Genomic DNA, 17,999 nt, shown 5'->3' on the forward strand with positions numbered 1-17,999 from the left:
AGTGCACGACTTATTTCTCGCTGCGTCCCCTCGCCGGTCCCTTCACACTTGTGGGCTGCCGGGCAGGGAAACCCTGCGGGCGGCTCCCCCCGTTCCGGTGCGCCCGGCCGTGCCCCGTCACCCGTCACCCGTCCCCCCCCCGCCCCGCCGCAGGAGGTGTCGGGCCAGAGCCACCGAGGGTATTAATAGGCGCCCCGGAGGCACCGACCAGGTGGCTACGGGCGTGCGGGGCGAAGGCTGCGGGCTTGGCTCGGGCACAGGACGGCTCGGCGCGGGAGCGGCCAGGGCCACGCCGGGGAGGTGCCTCCCCTTCCCTCCTCTCCGGTCCGCACCCGACTGCAACTGCGAAGGCGAGATGGAGGGTAAACGTTGCCGGGGCCAGAACCGCCTTCTCTCTCTCCTCTCCCGTCGTTTTAGCGGGGCTGCGGCCGTCGGGGCGGCGCCTTCTCTGCTGGGCGGAGGGGCTCGGGTGAGGGAGAAGGGAAGCGCCTTGCTCTCTGCCCAACTCGGGGCTTTTAACCCCTTTCTCGGCCGGTTGGTGGGGGTTACCGGAGCTTCCCAGTCCTGGCTACCGGCGGGCCCGAGGAGGAGAGAGATCCCGGGGCAGAGGAGGAAGCCAGGGTCGGTTCGCAGACGAGGTGTGGGAGGGGTAGGACTGCTTTCGCGACGGGTCCCCGCCGGTTCAGAAACTTCCCCAGTAGCGTGTGAAGATGAATAGAAAGGCTGCCTGTTGAATATCTATCTATAACCTCCTATTGTTAAAGTACAAAGTACAGCAGTAGCATAGCCAGAACAGTTTAATAAGATATAGAGTTTGCAACAATTATTATAAAAGCATTGCAGCACAGTATTTTTGTTGAAATAAATGATCTTTAAAGCGTGGTGCCTCTTTTTCTTTTTTTTTCTCTTGTTTTTCTCCTCAGGCACCAGAGTAAAACAGGCATGGCAATATGGTCATTTGCCTTGGAGGAAAAGGTCTCAGGAAGGAAGGAGTTAATGCTGTTAACTTGTTTACCTGCATTAACAGGAAGGCCCTGCATCATTATGTAATGAAAAATAAAGGTTGACCATATGTTTATGAAAGTTGGGAACATGAAAGACCTATGGCTAATGCAATGAGACTTATAGAGAAGCTTAGAAAATGCGGAGACTGAATTGTGCTATGCTTAGGCTTTAGCTATGCTATTATTTGTAAGGTTAAGAAATGAGGAATTCCTTGATCTTTTGAGTGGAAACTGGTTGCTAAGTCAGAAAATAGTAAAAACATTTGCAGATGGCTGTCCTCTCTCTGAGAGATCCATATTCTTGATAAGAATTTCTCCACTTACCCCAAATTGGGAATTTCTTATGAAAACAGTCAAAAAGTCTTGGGACCTAGTATGTTTCTTTTAGTTTTACCGTAAGCATGGATAAGATACTAAAAAAGGTTTTACTCCCAGGTTAAGAAAGTCTCCTAGCTTGTCTCCCAGAGGTTCAGTGCCTTGCGTTCACGTGTGACCCAAGTCATTAGCACTTAATTGGTGGAAAATCTCCAAACAAAATAATAGATTTGAAATAAAGCTCCAGAAACTTAGTATTTTAAGAATGATGTCTCCATTTTGCTTAATTTGATGTAAATTGAATGGGCATTATAAAGTTATGTGACAATTCTAGCATGCGGTAAATGTGTTCTAGTGTGCATAGTGGTTTATGGCTGTACTGTGTGAGTAGCAGGAGCAGTACTGCATGAGTGGCAGCAGCTCCAAAAGTGATTTGCCTCAGATGCAGCTTACCTTAATATCATCTGTCATGACAACACTGAAGATAAGCTTTTAGTGGTCACTAAGATCAAGATCCTGGTGTTTTTTGGCTGGGTAGTAGTGTTCTTGTTCAAATATTGCCTGAAGTACGCTACCAAAAGTCTAATTTCCTTCCAAAACCATTGGCTTGTGCTGGTGAGAAAGAACGTGTTTAGTGATAATGTGATCTCCATCCTTGTTACTGCAGGTTTTCTAGTCTCTCTGCCTTGTTCATGAGCAGCATCTGTAACTTCTGCGTACTTTATCGCTACTGAGAAATTCTTTATTCTCCCTGTCCTCTCTTCCCTTTACCTTTGGTGATGTGCTGTGTTTTCTGCCAGGTTCTATCTGGTGAATGAACTTGACATGAGTGGGATGATGAAGGCTACATTGTAGCCTTTTCTGCAGGTGTTGATTGTTGCCTTATTCATGAATTCGGGTGATTTGGGATCTGGGGAAAGATTTTGCTCCTGTTCTCTTGAACTACTGGAGAAATGGAACTCTGGTTCTTGAAGCATTAAGGTCTTTGCTGCCTGCTGAAAGCTTTTTTTTTTTTTTTTCCTCCTAGCAAGTGTGAATCCACAGTTAAAACCAGACCTTCTGGGTTGATCTATGCAGTTCTCCTTTCAGTACTGATTTTGTATACTCTTAGCTTTTAAGGTTATGTGGGAAAACACCTAGGAGACAAAGATTGAATGCACCTACTTGTTGCAGCAATAGCATTGTGTTTGCTTTGCGCAGCTGGAGCAGGTGCCAGAGTGGACACAGCTGGAGTGGAGACTTCGGTGTGCATAGGGTTACCCTTGCAGTGGCTGCTATGGTGAATGCAGTGGGATTATTCTTGGGGCACAACACTGGGGTGCGGCGTTTTTTTTAATAATTTTTTTAATCACCTGAATGTATCAGAAAGTGACCACTTGAGAGGTTCATCTTGCTTCATGCTAATTGAGCCTAATTTTTCTCAGACATTACCACCACTGTCTGCAAGGGCAGCCTCAATGACTGTATAGGGATGAGCAAGCAGATTTTTTCAGGCCATGCTTCCACTAACAAAAAAGATAGCAAAATCCCATTAATGAAAGGGAGTTGAGTAGTAGATCCTTACTCCTAGATGCAAAAATGAACCTTGACTGAGTATATCCTTCAGTCATTTGCCATTACAGTAGCTCTCTGAGGCTGTGGCACTTAGAAAGCCTGGAGAATTCTGTATCTCCAGAAAAAAAACAAACCAAAACAAAAAAACCTCACAAACAAATAGATGAGATGTTCCCTTGTGGGGCATAAAGGCTGAGTCTATTAAGGAGAATCTCAAGTTAACTAGCTCATCAAGTACAACAAACAGAGCCAGAGCTGGAAACCACAAGAGAAAGAAAGAAGCCAGCATTTATGCCATATGTTGCTTTTGAACTTCTGAATTGCTGGCTGCTCAGTGTGTATATGGTCTGTTTGGGATGTTATGTGGTTTGTGTCTGCCAGCAGACTGAAGAGATGAGTCAGCAAACGGTTATTTCATATAAGATGTTGCTGTGTTGCCATCTCAAACAGGTGTAATGTGAAGCATGGTGAAACATACTGGAAGTTAGGATGACTTTAAGGCTCCAGTAATGTGACACTCAGGTTAGTATTTTGGTCAGAGTGGAGGGATAGGATCTCTCCCCTGGCTTAAAATCTGATCTGATAAAGATACTAGAATCTTTGCTAGTATCACTTCATCAGAGGAAGGGAGACATAGGTTTGCAAGAAATGAACTTTGCATCGAATAAAACCATTCTGTGTGAGTGCATTCGTTGTGCTTTAACATAAATAAGAATTTTCTTGGCAGTTACTGAACATTTAGTGAAGAAGCTTAATTTGACATTTGAGACGTTCAAGAAATAATTTTTCTTTCTTGATTAAGCCATCTTTTGAGCTGCCACTTATGCAACCAAGAATTGACGCTTTTTAATGCATTTGGAGATCTTATTGCATACTGATTCAGCTATTATTGCCTATTAAACAGTTTAGATTTCATGTGCCTTAATTTTCCTGCCTTTGATTACTTTAAGCAGCCTGCTTCTTAAAAGACCATTTGTATTTCCATAAGCATTTGTTACATGCTCAAGACAGAAAAAATGGACACATTGAAGTAGAAGTCTTTGTATTACTCTGACTTCCCCTTCACAGTCAGATTCGGGATAGTCAGTCCTAAGGCTCATCCCAAGTCTTTACAGAAACTACCTCTTCAGGCTTTGCAAAAAAACAAAAGTTAAATACTGTTTCATCTTTTTCCTCTGTTTTGTGCCACAAACTGTAGAGGTTGCTGGAGGTGGTTGTTTGCAAAGCATTTTTAGGTCAAGAATACTCGACAGGACATGGCTAAATTGGGGCCATTTCCCCCCTTTTTTATTCTCCCATCTGTGTAGAGAAGTAATCTTCTTTTAACATTAATGGGGTTTATACATGTGCAATGAGGGAATAATAAATCTAAAAGGCAAATGGTTGTTGCTTTGTGACATGTCAGCGGAGGTTGTTCGTGTTGATGATTATTGTTGGGGCTAGTCTAGGGATAATAAAAGGTGACTTTGACCTGGTTCAAATGTATGTATGCTCATCTTTTTCACTGTTCCTTGAGTATATGTGATCTTGATTTTTTTTTTTTCTTTTTGTTTTAATGAAAAACTTAACAAGCAACATCAAATAGAGGTGTCTTTAAATAAAAAGTCACTGGACCAGAAGTTTTTCAGTGCCATGAATATGATGACAAAAGTGGTTCTTAGTGACCAAGGTCTTTTGTCAGTGAAGTAGCAATAACTCTACAAAGCAGCTGGTCAAGTCTAGACAATTTGGAAGAGCTTTTGGCTCTAAAGCTTGGGTGTCTCTGCCCTTTGTCATGTCTTACCTTATGTAAGCTGAAAAGCTTCATAAATATGATCTTATCCATTGACAAATGTCAGGGTTTCAACAAGAAAGGTTGTCTCATAAGCAGCTTGGCATCCCTCCACTGGTTACACAGGACAGCTTGTGTCTAATTGAGCTTCTTAAACTCATTTTTCTCAAGTAGACCTGCTCCATTGTCCAGGGATTATTGAGTTCCCTTTGGGGCCAATATACCATGTTAAAGCGCTGTTACACCTGCCTGAAGGGGAAAGAGCAAGCAGCAAATGCTGTATGTACCTGGTATTTGGTTTCAATGCTGATCTCAAATGATGGGTTAAAGTTTTGGCATGGTCAAAGAAAATTGCCAAACCCAATTAAATTATCCACCTTCTACCTTCCTTAGAGGAACAATGGAAAACTGGAATCATGGGTGCAGTCAGACTGTTCATGGTGTGGGGAGTCTCTTTGGACCTTTTTTGGCTGCCACACTGGGGCAGGAATTACATGGTGTCGTTGGTGAGCCCAAGCATGCATAGCATGGTCAGATCTGTGCTTCTACCAGGCATCATCCAGGCTACTGCCCTCAAAAAGAACCATCAATGTCATCTGCTGGGACTTGCCAACGTGTATTGTTATCCAGGAGCTTGGCCTCTTGCAGTTCAGGAGTGGTTTCCCAAAAACACATAGGAAAAACAAGACAGGTATGATCTGAAGTGATGGGTCCATAGCCCTGCTGGGTCCTTCACCTGTGTGACTGGTCTCTGCTAATCTGACCAGTAATGTTTTAATAGACTGTGCAAGGCAGATTGCTCCATTTTGAAAGATCTACTTCGCTATACATAATATGCTAATAAATTATGAGTGTCTACGTAGGAACTAGTTCAGAGGATCTAGTGGGCTGGAAAGTTACATGCTGATTTACTATGCACTAACTTCCCTGTCTTAGTAAATAAGGGCATATCATAGAGCAGCGTTTAGACAAATTAGTGAGCAGTAACTGGAAATCCTTTGTAGGAAACAGGAAATATGAAGGTGTTCGTGATGTTAAGAAAAAGTGAGAGGAAAAAAATTGTTTTGACTGTAACTTGAATGTAGAGGTAAAACTTTCTAAAATGAAATTTAGACTTTTCATCTATTTTTACACTTTAACTTGCATCAAATCCCAGAAAACTCGGTGTTAGTAAATTACTGCTTTCTTAGTTGATTTTTTGAAAGATGAGTTAAAAATTGTTTTTATATTATGACTAAAAATATAGCTCTTGCATGAAATTACAGGCTGTCGTGAACCTTTTAAATCAAGTTGTAGGACTTCCATTTGGAAAAATGCTATTGTATTTTCACTTCAATTTTTTCCAGTGGGAAGCCGAGAGATCTCAGGGACTCTTTATATTCTATGTTGGTCACATGTGTATTTGTTACTTCTGTCTGAACTCAGCCTCCTGAAGTTGTAAACTTTGCTATACTACACATACTGCCTGTGATTGACTTGGAAGTTGCAAATATATTCACTTTTCCACAGAAAAAGTAAAGTTCATTAAATGTTCATTATCAACGTGCAACTTCTAATTAAAATTAAAGTCATTTTGTTTCTCAGATGCTTCCTATGGTATTGGCAGATGTTAAAAATTAGGACATGTGAGCTGAGAGAATCTCGTTGGGGTCAGGGAGCTGGGATTTCCATGTCATAGTTGGCATCTGCCATTTTTCAGTTTTGCATCAAGGTGGATTCTAATTTTCCGGAGTATTTCCTCTTAAATGAGAATGTTACAGCATGATTCATTCCTGCAGTTACTTGGTTAGGGCATTGAGAAGTCATTATTAAATATTAACATAAATTCCTGAGATTTAGCTGCATGAAAATTCCTGATCCTTGTTTCTTAACTTTTGTGTGCCTTTTTTTTTTTCTTTCTTTTTTTTTTTTTTTAAGTATATCCTGCTTAGGACTGTCGTGTATAGGAAGCACTTGGCATGCAGTGCCAACACAACGTGTTGTGAGTGTTCAACTGATAAGGGTACCCCCTCAGGACTCTGGAAACATCTCTGAAAGCAGAAGCTCTCTCCTAGTGTGAACCTTGCATACCCTGACAGATATTCATTGCTGGAGCTCTCCTCCAGATTTCAATCTCTCCTTCCAGCCTTTCCTTTCAGAGTGGGAAATTCAGGTGTAGGAGAATAATAGGACTCATTTGTTGTACTGTTGCCCTTCAGCATTAGCAGTGAGCTCAAAGGGTCTATTGAGGGGCCTTTGAGCCCAGACACAAGCACTTTTATTTTCCTTGGGTCTTGCTCTATGAAGCTCATGTTTGCATTGTTGGTGGATTCCTGTCTACCAAGGGCTGTTGCAAACCCTCTGAAGGGAAGCGCCCAACTTATTCCCTCTCCATAGGCCTGGTCCATAAACCTGCAAAACAGGAGCACGTAGTATAGGGATAATTACACAAGCCCCACCATACCTGTGACTACTCTTTTTTTCATATGGATGGCTTTGCCAGAACACCAAGTCAACATATATACTGGATTCTAAGAAACCTGCACCTCCTTTACTTGTCAACAGGCCCAAGAATTCAGTTTACTAAACACCAAGGTATTTTGCCCTAAAACTGAAGTGGCTTTACTTCACTCACAAACATACAGAAAGCAGCGATGAAGGAAAGAAAAATGTCTTTAAAGATTGTATGTATGCCAAGGGACTCAAATAACTGCATAGTACAGGACAGGTTTGTGTTTTAATGCTTTGATACAGGATGCGGTGCCACAGTAATCCATTAACCGTGGTGTGGAGTCTTGACACTGCAGTTCACTTGTTTTCTTTTGCTAGACACAGTAAAAGAAAATACTGAGGTCTTCCAAAAGAAGAACCATTATTAGATCATACAGAGTGAGAAATTTAAAACTTGTTTCGGATTAATGCTGGCGATTATTATTGTATTTGTTACAAAGCAGAAAACAGCCTTTGGTCAAAGCCAGCCTTTTGCATTCACTTGAATATTCAGTGGTGCTCATACAGTGTAAGATAAACAGGATTTGGCTCTGACATTCAATCACAAGCTACTCGTTCACAACTACCCCCTTCTGCTTCTGCCTTTTGCTTGTGAGCAGTAAATCTTTCTAGACTTTTTATTCTACCCTCCCAAATGTTGTCAGAACATGCCAAATACAAGACTCCAGTTTCTTTTTGTAGTGCAAGAATTTAGCAGTGAAAGTTTCTACATGTTTATGGAAACACAGTTGCAGCTTTTAAAATACTTGGTAGTGCTTACATAAAGATACAAAAAAATCTGAAAAAAATGTTTTTGTTTTTCTGTGTGTTATTTCAGCTCTGATTCATTTGCGTTTTCTGCTGGGAAAATAATATCGATCATAAAAATGAAATGCTGGTTGGAAATCCTTAGGCTTCTATAATAGAATATTTCATTCAGGATGAAATGTGAGAATTATGGGCTTGCTTCTGCCAGTGCTGAAGCCAGTGGCTAAAATGCCCGATTGCCTTCAATTGCGGCAGAATCGAGTCTTCTCTTTTGCAGAAGGATATCTGGAATAGTCAATAGTTCTTCATTCCTGATTTAAACCACTTCCATTTGGTAAGGATTTAGTTCTGTTTCAAGCTTGGAGCCATTTGGCTGAAATTGCATTTGATATATTTTCTGGAAGTCTGTTTTCTGAGCCTGCTTAGGAATCTGTTTATGTATTCTTAAATAGAAAAGAATGTATTTATTGCAGTCATGTCTCTAGATTGTTTGCCTATTGTGTTTGGAGACAAAAAAGGTATATGTGACAAGAAGCTGTTTCTATGAAGTGGGGTCCATCAGGTGTGTTTGAGGCAGATATACAGAAGGTGCAAAATTCTTTGAAAATAATGTTTTGAGAATTTGGGGTATGTGTGTGTGTGTTTTGTTTTTTTTTTTAAATAGACAGCATGAGCTAGCAGCTCATAAAGGCTGTGTGTGGTTTTTAGCTTGGATGCTGAGCTCTGAGAAGGTGTTAAAGGCATGCTATTAATCTTGGGTACTGTGATTTACAAATTGAACCTTGAATTTTTCTGGAGGTTCACCCACTTAAAACATAACAAATTGGTCATAGGATCGTTTGAGAAATGTGATAAAAAGAGAAAAATGTTATGGAAATTCAAACTTTTATCACCTACTTACTTGTCCTGTTCAAGGCTTTTACTGCAACCAAGAGGAAACAAGTGGTAGATTTTGGTGGTGGTTTGTTTGTTTGTTGGTGTTTTGATTTTTTTGTGTGTGGTTCGTTGGTTGTTTTGTTTGTTTTCTTTCAGTAAAGAAGAGTTTGGAATTCTCACAAGAACTCCAGAAGTCAGACAATTCAACTAGAAGATTATGTATCACAGAATCACAGAATGTTAGGGATTGGAAGGGACCTCGAAAGATCATCCAGTCCAATCCCCCTGCCGGAGCAGGAACACCTAGATGAGGTTACACAGGAAGGTGTCCAGGCGGGTTTTGAATGTCTCCAGAGTAGGAGATTCCACAACGCCCCTGGGCAGCCTGTTCCAGTGCTCTGTCACCCTCACTGAGAAGAAGTTTCTTCTCAAATTTAAATGGAACCTTTTGTGTTCCAGTTTGTACCCTTTACCCCTTGTCCTATCATTGGTTGTCACCAAGAAGAGCCTGGCTCCATCCTCGTGACACTCACCCTTTATATATTTGTGAACATTAATGAGGTCACCTCTCAGTCTCCTCTTTTCCAGGCTAAAGAGACCCAGCTCCCTCAGCCTTTCCTCATAAGGGAGATGCTCCACTCCCTTAATCATCTTCGTTGCCCTGTGCTGGACTCTCTCTAGCAGTTCCCTGTCCTTCTTCAACTGAGGGGCCCAGAACTGGACACAATATTCCAGATGTGGTCTCACTAGGGCACAGGATTTGCCGTAAAATCTTGAGGGATAGGAATAGTGTATATATCCAACAGTGGTTGGCAAAACCTGAAGACCTTTACCTCAGAACATGTGTATATTTTGGGGCTTAATTTAGCTGCTGATTGTGAAATAGTTGTTCCTATTAATTTCCAATAATATTCTTATGGTATGTTCCAGGGCAGAACTTAGCTCAGCAAGTTCAGATTGAAATGGTAAGCGATAACAAAAAAAAAAAATTGAGAAAGTGGTAAATAATTGTAGGTTGTATTACTTCATGGAATATAATGTAGGCTAAATTCTGAACTCTTTGCTGGAGCCTTACACAGGTGAAGTGCTGTTGAAATGAAGGCTCTTTCCTCTCCCTTCCTTCTGACCTCTGTGCTCTGCCTTTCGTAGACTGTGCCTGAGGCCCAACACAGATGTGTTGGGACTAGGGGTAGAATATTGCCCATTTTAGAGAGGATGCTCCACAAAATATCCTGTGGCGACTGTAAAATTGTGTGTAGAGGTGCTTCAAATAGGGAACTGTTGTTAGACCCCTAACAACCTGGTAAGAAAAGTAATGTAAAATTCTGCTTTGGATTTCCACAGAATTTCTGGAAGAGATCATTGTAAAGCCATGGAAGTCCTCATATCACATCTTTGTGCAAAAGTGTCAGAAATAGCACTGTTGGAGTTATCAACAGAAAGCTTTTGCACAGCTCTGGTTCTAGCAGAGACCTGAGAGGTGGAGCAGAGCAAAAAAGAACAAAGAGATAGAGTTCCCTTGCTTCACTGTCTTTTCTTCATGTAACCAAAAGAAGTATTGACATGTGCTATGTGATAGATATTTGTCTCCCATATAGTATTTTAGATCCTGTCCTCTTTCCCATACAAACAAAACACCTTTGACCTGCATTGAGGTGGTAGCATCTCCAGGTGATGTTGAGGCTGGAATTCTTTTTTTGTGTCTATGTTAAACTCTGGTTAGTACTTAAGCTAGCTATTTATGCATCGAATAACTAACTCTCAATCCAAATATGGTCCCTGTTTTGTCTGCCCAAAGATGTGATGCTGTCCAATTCCTTAATACCTGGTGGTTTAAGTCTTGTAAAGTTGGCCAACTATTGTGTGTTTTCAAAGACCTATCTCTAAGACTTTTTAAAAGCTGCAGCTTCTGTACAGTGTCTCTGCTGTGGTATGCTGGCAAGAATGATAAGAACTGACATTTCTTATGTCTGTGATTTTCCCCCTTTGCCTGTTGAAGATATAATACTGTTTACCCGCTTGTTCTGTATCTGTCCCACAAGAGCATTTATGCCTCTCCTATAACAATGTGCTGAAGGCTACTCTGTTCAGAAAAATTTAGTATATTGCCCCTTTTGGATTAAAAATAGGAGTAATTTCAGAAATGCAGAGGGTTGGGGGTCTTGTTTTTGCCATCAGCATTATGGGAAGCCTAAGGTTCCATCTCATGTTAGAATTGGATCTTGCTTGTCATATCTCTCCTGATAAGTTAAAGGAAACTGAAAAGTTTCTCGGAGTCATCAGTAAATAAAAGTTCATGGGGTTGACAGGGTTTTTTTCAATCAATGGACTTTGAAGTCATACACCTTTCTAGGCAACATTGTTTTTCTTCTATATCCTCCTGTGTATGAGGAACTGTAATTACGATAAGTGTGATGAATGTGTCAGACTGCAGTGTCTGGCAGTCTTCTGGAAATTCAGTTGTTTAGTTAGATGGGTGAAAAAGCTATCTTTCTTCTGTGCTTTGTAACTGAAGCAAAAAGTAAAGCTGTTTCAGAAATAAAATTTTCTCCTTCATGCATCTTCACATTTCCACCATCCTCTCGGTGGTTGAAGAAAACCTATCAAGGCAATGGTGCCTGGCTTCATAGGCCTCAGCTATTCCAAGGCAAGATCAGTGGACAGATGCTGTTTGTAACCCAGGTAATTTGGATACGGTAGTTACTGCTTCTCCTTTCAGCGCTGTGCTGTTTCAAATGTCTCTTCCCTTGGTATCTCCAAATGTCTCACTTTCATCTTTATCTTCATGTTGATTAAAACTGGAGTTCTGATCTCGCCATATGAAATTAATACATGAAACAGATACGTGGTTGCTGCTGTTGGCCAGTGTCTTATAAGCGTCTTGAATGTGCTTTCGGAAGCAGCCATGTGTTTCTGGAACACTTCTGGAGAGAACATCTGGTAGATAAAGGTGAGGGAAAGGAAAGAGATCATTGTCAGAGAAGTGAACAAACAAGATAATCTGCACAACAAATTATTGTACTTAGTAACTGAGGCTACTTATTAGGCTAAGGGCAGAAAGAAGTACAGGTATGTGATATTGACAGCAATCTCAAAAGGTGTGGGACACACTTTGCAAAGGACACAGGACAGAGCAATAGGACTGGCTCACGGGAAAGAGCAGCATAAGCATATAGGAAATGAGGCTGGAAATGATTTCATGAAAAAAGGGGAGCAGGAAGGATGGCATGTGGAGGGAAACATTTTCAACTAAGAAAAGTGCCTGTTATCTTGCGCTTTATTTCTTTTTACCAGCTGTATCATGTTCTGGACCAGAAATATATTTTCCTCTGTGTTTGGAAGGTGCCTTGCATGGTTTTGTATGCTATGGAAAGCAGTAGATAGCATACAGTATGCTATTATTTCATGAGTAATAACAGTCTAGGTTAGAAGTAACATGTTGTCGGTTTTTGTCTCTAAAGATTTTCCCACCAAAATCTAGGATTTTGGGGCATATGAAAAGTTCATGTGAATTTTTCCTTAGGTTGACTAAATCTTCAGCAATGAAAGAATATTTTTTTAGTTTATTATTTAGTTGTCCAGGCTTTGCTCTAATGGTGAGTTATTTATCTTACAGTTGGTATTTGCAAACAGGAGATGGCCCAGAAGAAGAACGCTGTTTTGGTGGATGGGGTCATCCTAAATGGTCCGATAATGGACTCAAAAGCAGGAGAGAAGTTTGTGGAAGAGGCCTTTAAGGTTATAATGAAAGAAGTCATCCAGAAAGCTGATGATGTAACACAAAAGGTAAAGCCATAGAGTGTTGTTGAGAATTTGAGGCAGAGGTAACAAACAGTCAATGTTTTGGGTTTTTTTGTGTGTTTTTTTGTTTGTTGTTGTTGGTTTTTTTTTGTTTGTTTGTTTGTTTTGGGTTTTTTTTTTGAGCTGTAATTTATTGTACTTTAAGTAGCCTCAAAATTGCTTCTAGTCTATGTCTGGCTCTAAAATAAAAAGCCTTACAAATTAAGCGAGATCATACTATAAAACCTTTCAACAACATTTTTGGCATCCATATTTATCAGAAAACAATGATTTTTTTTTTAAATTTTCAGAGTACATTATTCACTTTCTTTGAGATGACAAAAGAGTGCAGGGATTTTCTTTTTTGGGGTGGGGGAATTTATTTGGATGCTCCTTAGGGGCACTGGTAATGGTGGAAGAACAGTGGATGTGGAACTACTGTGAAAGGACAACGTCATGAAATGGCTACAGCTTTCACAGAACCCCTTCTCAAGAGGCTGTATGGGAAGAGGAACTGGAAATAAATCATGCTTGCTTCTGGGCAGAAACTGGTTGCTCCTACCCCTTGGCAGAACATAATCTGAAAAAGCTGTCATTACAAGTCTTTACCTAAGGACAGAATTTGTCCTGCAGGCCTCTTGCTTTTCTGCCTTCCAGCATTCCCCACTCAAATTTTTATGGTCAAGGAATGCCTGAGACACAATAAATCCAAGATCCTATGAAACCAGTTTACCAGAGGTATTTTCTGGTGGCATGCTGCCCTGCAATGGGCAGTTCAGTGAAACCAGTGCTGAATGTGGTGCTTAGCTTGTACCTTTATAACCCCTTTCTCTTGGCTAAACAGTTCACTGCTGGTGTCTCCCCGCCTCCCCATCACTAGGTTTGTGAATGGCGAGCCCCCGAAACACTGAAGCAGATTCTTGACCTGGAAATGAGGGACACCGGAGAATCTCATCAGGAACTCTTGCAGCTCTGCCAGGATGTCATACAATACAGCGTCAAAACCAGTAGGAATATGGTTTCTAGTAAAGTTATTTTGTGTGTTAACAAGACAGGATAATGTTTACAAAGTTCTGCCACCTTTCAGGAAACCGGCTGTGTGAATGTTTGCATTCTGCCCACCTATACAAGTGTGCAAACATTTGGCCATGTTTCCATTGTTTGGCTGAATGCTGGTCACCACAGGTTTGACTAAAATGTGTAATCATGGCAAACTAATTGAAAACTAATTCCTGTAATGGCATTGACATCAATGGTAGGTTCCATCATTTTGAAGTCTTGTGAAAGTCACTTAGACAGGTATGATTAAACAGTCAAGCAAAGCAGGCAGGATAAGGAGCTTTGTGTATGACTGTCTGCTGTCTGAGTGGCGAGGAGCAGAATCGCCGTCGCTGCCCTTCTGTGAACAAGAATACAGGCTTAGTGATGATTATCCTCCATTTACTATTGCTCTTTTTGAGCGATAGTCTTATAGGGTGTTAATTTACTGATAGGCAGTGGTTCCTGTTTCAGATATAGTGAGAAGAGAGCCTGCAGTGTTTCAGAGACAGTGCACCAGAGCTCTGCAGAATCAGTTCTCTACAGCTAACCTTTTCTGCAGCACATATACTACAATTCAATCTTAGTGAAAAGGGATGAACAACACCTGTTCAGAAAATAGTGCTGTGTATCAGTAGGTCAGAATTTCAGATGTGACATGGCTTAGGCTGTGTTTTGGAAAGTGAGAAGGACATTGGATGCAGTTAGTTGTGCATTTCCAGGATATGTTCCCTGCTGCAGTCACTATTGCTACAAAGTATAACTAAAATAATGTTGAGAGTTAACTGTGCCTTTGAAAACTGTAGAAAAGTAGCAATACTGATCTATGAGGGAGTGCTCTAATGATATGCAGATATAATTACTGAGTTACTGGAAATGTTCTGTTTATCTTCCTTTGGCAAATGGCCTTCAGATTTTAATTTGTTACACTGTCTCACCTTAGAAAGGATGTTATGTATAAAAAGTATGCTGTGCAAATAGACTTTGATGGAAGTATAAACATTTATAGAAGCTCCAGATATAATTCAAATTGAGCCATATAGTTTATCTGGTTTTGCGTGTGGAAGTACTATGCTGCAGATTAAAATTTAGGTGGTGATCTCACTGCTGAACTGACTGTTTTTAGAGTCAGCAATAGCATAGAATTTTCTCATAATTAGTTGTATCTCAGTGTTTCAGGGTAGGTAAATGTTTTCTTTTAACTTGTTCTTTTAAGTCTGCAGCAAGTTTTTCTAGGCTGTTACGCTGCCTCTCTCAATATTGAGACTTTGGTGGGAACGCAGGCATAGCTGCCTGGGATCAGCACGTTTCCTGTATTCTACTGCTTAGCAAAATTTAGCTGACTGTCCATTGTGGCCTCTCAAGACCACTGTTAAAAGCCACTCACTATAGCCAACTGTCAATCCCTTTTTTTTTTATCTGTAAAACCTGTGGACAAGCCACATTCATTCTGTGCACTACTTACATCTCTCAAACCTTCTCTTGGAACATGCAAGTGTTTATTAAATTTATTTTCAAAGGGTTGTCTAACCTAAGAAAAGGACAGTAAGTCCAGAAAATACTGAGAGAATTATGGAGTGAATCGTGGCTTTCTGTGATCAACGTTCAACTGACAGGGTCTGTGATATTTTTTCATGTATATCCTGTCATTGCTTGCTTTTTATCTGTATTTTCAGGTCATCCAAGATTTTTCAATCAACTGTATGCTGGAATAGATTATTACTCATTAGTGGCTCGTTTCATTACAGAAGCACTGAACCCGAGTGTGTAAGTGTAATTCTTCGTCCTCTTGGTGATGAATTAACATTATTTTTGGAATAACAGCTTTTTTTGCTTCCCCACCCCTTCTGATTTCTGTTTTCAGTGTTACAGAGGTGGTAGGAATTGCGCAGGAATTTGGGAGAGAAAGCAATCTGAATTGTCTGAATAGCTCACCAGAAGGCTGGCTAATCTGATGAGGCCTTTTGTTCTACTTTGTGAGATGGGTCTTAAAAGGAGAGATCTTTGTCTTCCAAAATGTTTAAACCTAGACTTCTATCTTCCTTAGTGCTTAAAAATGAATTCATCAGACTTACTCAGTTGTTCAGTTCCCTTGAAGCATTCTCCAGAGTTACCTGTCTACTGTTTACTTGCAAATGTGAAACCTAACCAGAAAGTAATTGCTGCTTGCAATAGATCATTATGACTGAAATTTAGGCGTGTGACCTACATTAAAAGTAAGCTCTGATGTATTGCTTTGAGAGTGGAAGTGTCAATGGGATGCTGTCAGGAACTAAGCAATTACTGCGCTGGGTCAGATCCATAGTGATTTTAGTTTAGAGTTCTGCTGATGGCAGTCAGCTTCTGATAGATCAGAGAAAGGTGCAAGAAACTTTTATCTAGTTTTAGCAATGTTCTGTGACATGAGTTTGGTAGTCTTAATACCAATCATGGTGCTTTTATTTTTGCTCAGATATACATACGAAGTATCCCCTGTGTTTCTGTTGGTGGAAGAAGTGGTCATCAAGAAAATGATTGAGTTCATAGGCTGGGAAGAAGGTGATGGTATATTTAATCCAGGTAGGAACAGTTCAGATTTCAAGATGAGTCATTATAGACCAACTAATCCCAGTAATTCCATGAACATTGGGTTCAGGTAGAATATTTGAAAATGCATGCAAATATCCAGTGATTCACACACAGGACTATTTAATCCAGATTTATCTTTTGCAATCTAGCAATAATTCTATAAATCTGATCAGTGAATGAATGAAAACAGTTCTGCATTAGATTCAGTTATGTAGAAATTAATTGTTTGTAACTGCCCTTCCTGGTCTTATTAATGATACCAACAACCTTATTGGACTGAGTCAAATTGGTTGACAGACAGGGAGCTGATTTATGTGCTAGACACCAACCAGTGCTGCCTGAGGGTGCTGATCTGTGTAACCTACCTGTCAACAGTGGGAGCCAGAGTTCATCTTAGTGGGAATGCCATGAACTTAATTCCTTTGAGTTTTGATAGTTGATTATTATTTTTTTTTTTTATGTGTGATGATAAGGTCAAACAAACAAATATTTCTTAAGCTTCTTGATAAGCTGCGGTTTTCAACAGTTTTCTGTAAGGAAGTGTTCCAGCCCACTGTGTTGAAATAATGAAGCATAATGACATTATTCCACGGATTATTTGGATAATAAGTTATTAGGCCAGATGTGAAGCTTTTCCATCTAATTTGTGGGTGAGAAGAGATATTAAATGAGTATATTGACTTAACTCCCCCTCTAAAACCAAAATAAAGTCAATAACTCTAGCCTATATGTGAGTAGCAGAAAAATAAACAAAAATATCCTGATTTCTTATTCCGAAAAAGTGGTGTGGATTTTTTTTTTTTGCATCAGATTTAATATGTATTTTCAGTAGAATCCTGCTTTTATGGCAGAATTGCTTAATTAAAACCTACTGAGATACTGCCAAAAGATAAATAAATTGTACTTTTTGGTGCTAGTTTTATGTAAATGTTTGTCTTATTATTTTGCTTGTATTTTTTCAAGTGAATAAAACCCATCCAGATCTTACCTTGTAGATTTGTAGATCTTCCAGTTCCCACTCATAGTGGTTTGTTTGTTTTTTCTTCTTCTTTCTCTCTCTCTCTTTTTTTTTTTTTCCCCCAATCCCTTTTTTGTCCCCATCATACTTGGAGGTCTGGTTGCTCAAGGGATCTCCTGGGCTCTCTCTGTACAGTGCAACCACAGCAGAGCTCAGCACGGACAGCTGAGCTGGCAACGCTTCAGCGTAAATGGAAGGGAGCAGTTGCAGGGTGTCCTTGGTCAGGGAGGACTGTTTGGGTACAGTTCTTATTTGTCAGGAAACATCCCCAAAGAGCATTCAAACACACTCTGTTTCCATACTTGCTGCAGAGCCCGAAGTTCATTTTATGTGTGTAGGCTTTTGCAGAGGAAATAAGTTCTGATGGATGCATCTATAAGCTGACTGTATGATTTCTTTTTTTCCTCTAAAAGGTTGAGCACTCAGACACAGAACAGGGGCTAGGACTGTGGCTAAGATATTTGTATGTCTCTTTCTGCAGGTGGCTCCGTTTCTAATATGTACGCTATGAACTTAGCAAGATATAAATTTTGTCCTGAGATAAAGGAAAAAGGGCTTTCAAGTTTACCAAAACTAGTCCTGTTCACTTCGGAAGAGGTAAAAACAAAACAAAAAAAGCTTTTCATTATAGAACTTCTGAAAATGAACTGTATTTTTCAAAGGCTGCAGAATTCTATCAATTGCATATATGATGGGGCACTGGTGCAATAAATCTGTCATCAGTGTATAATGTGAAATATTGGAGCGAAGTGGAGAAGTCCGATGGTAAACTTCCCTGCAGAAGCACTTGCTTTCAGAACACACACACAGATATTCCTCCTCTTGGAAATTGCTGGTG

General features: G+C 40.3%; 1 protein-coding gene across 3 annotated transcripts in view; it reads left to right on the forward strand.

The window, feature by feature from the left end:
- The first annotated feature begins 225 nt into the window (after positions 1-225).
- The window catches only part of GADL1 (glutamate decarboxylase like 1), a 78,228-nt gene continuing 60,454 nt past the window's right edge, over positions 226-17,999 (forward strand). For 2 of the 3 annotated variants that reach the window (XR_010650889.2, XM_065830968.2), the window contains exons 1-6: positions 226-362; positions 12,374-12,543; positions 13,418-13,544; positions 15,252-15,342; positions 16,028-16,134; positions 17,643-17,758. Coding sequence is in view for 2 of the 3 variants with exons in the window: in XM_065830968.2 (XP_065687040.1) it covers positions 356-362; positions 12,374-12,543; positions 13,418-13,544; positions 15,252-15,342; positions 16,028-16,134; positions 17,643-17,758 (618 nt within the window). In the remaining variant the exon portion in view is untranslated. Of the gene's footprint in view, positions 363-545; positions 639-12,373; positions 12,544-13,417; positions 13,545-15,251; positions 15,343-16,027; positions 16,135-17,642; positions 17,759-17,999 lie in introns of those variants that run through there. The other variant, XM_065830969.2, reaches the window with a different exon arrangement.

Source organism: Patagioenas fasciata, chromosome 2, assembly GCF_037038585.1.
Source record: "Patagioenas fasciata isolate bPatFas1 chromosome 2, bPatFas1.hap1, whole genome shotgun sequence".
Lineage (NCBI taxonomy): Eukaryota > Metazoa > Chordata > Aves > Columbiformes > Columbidae > Patagioenas > Patagioenas fasciata.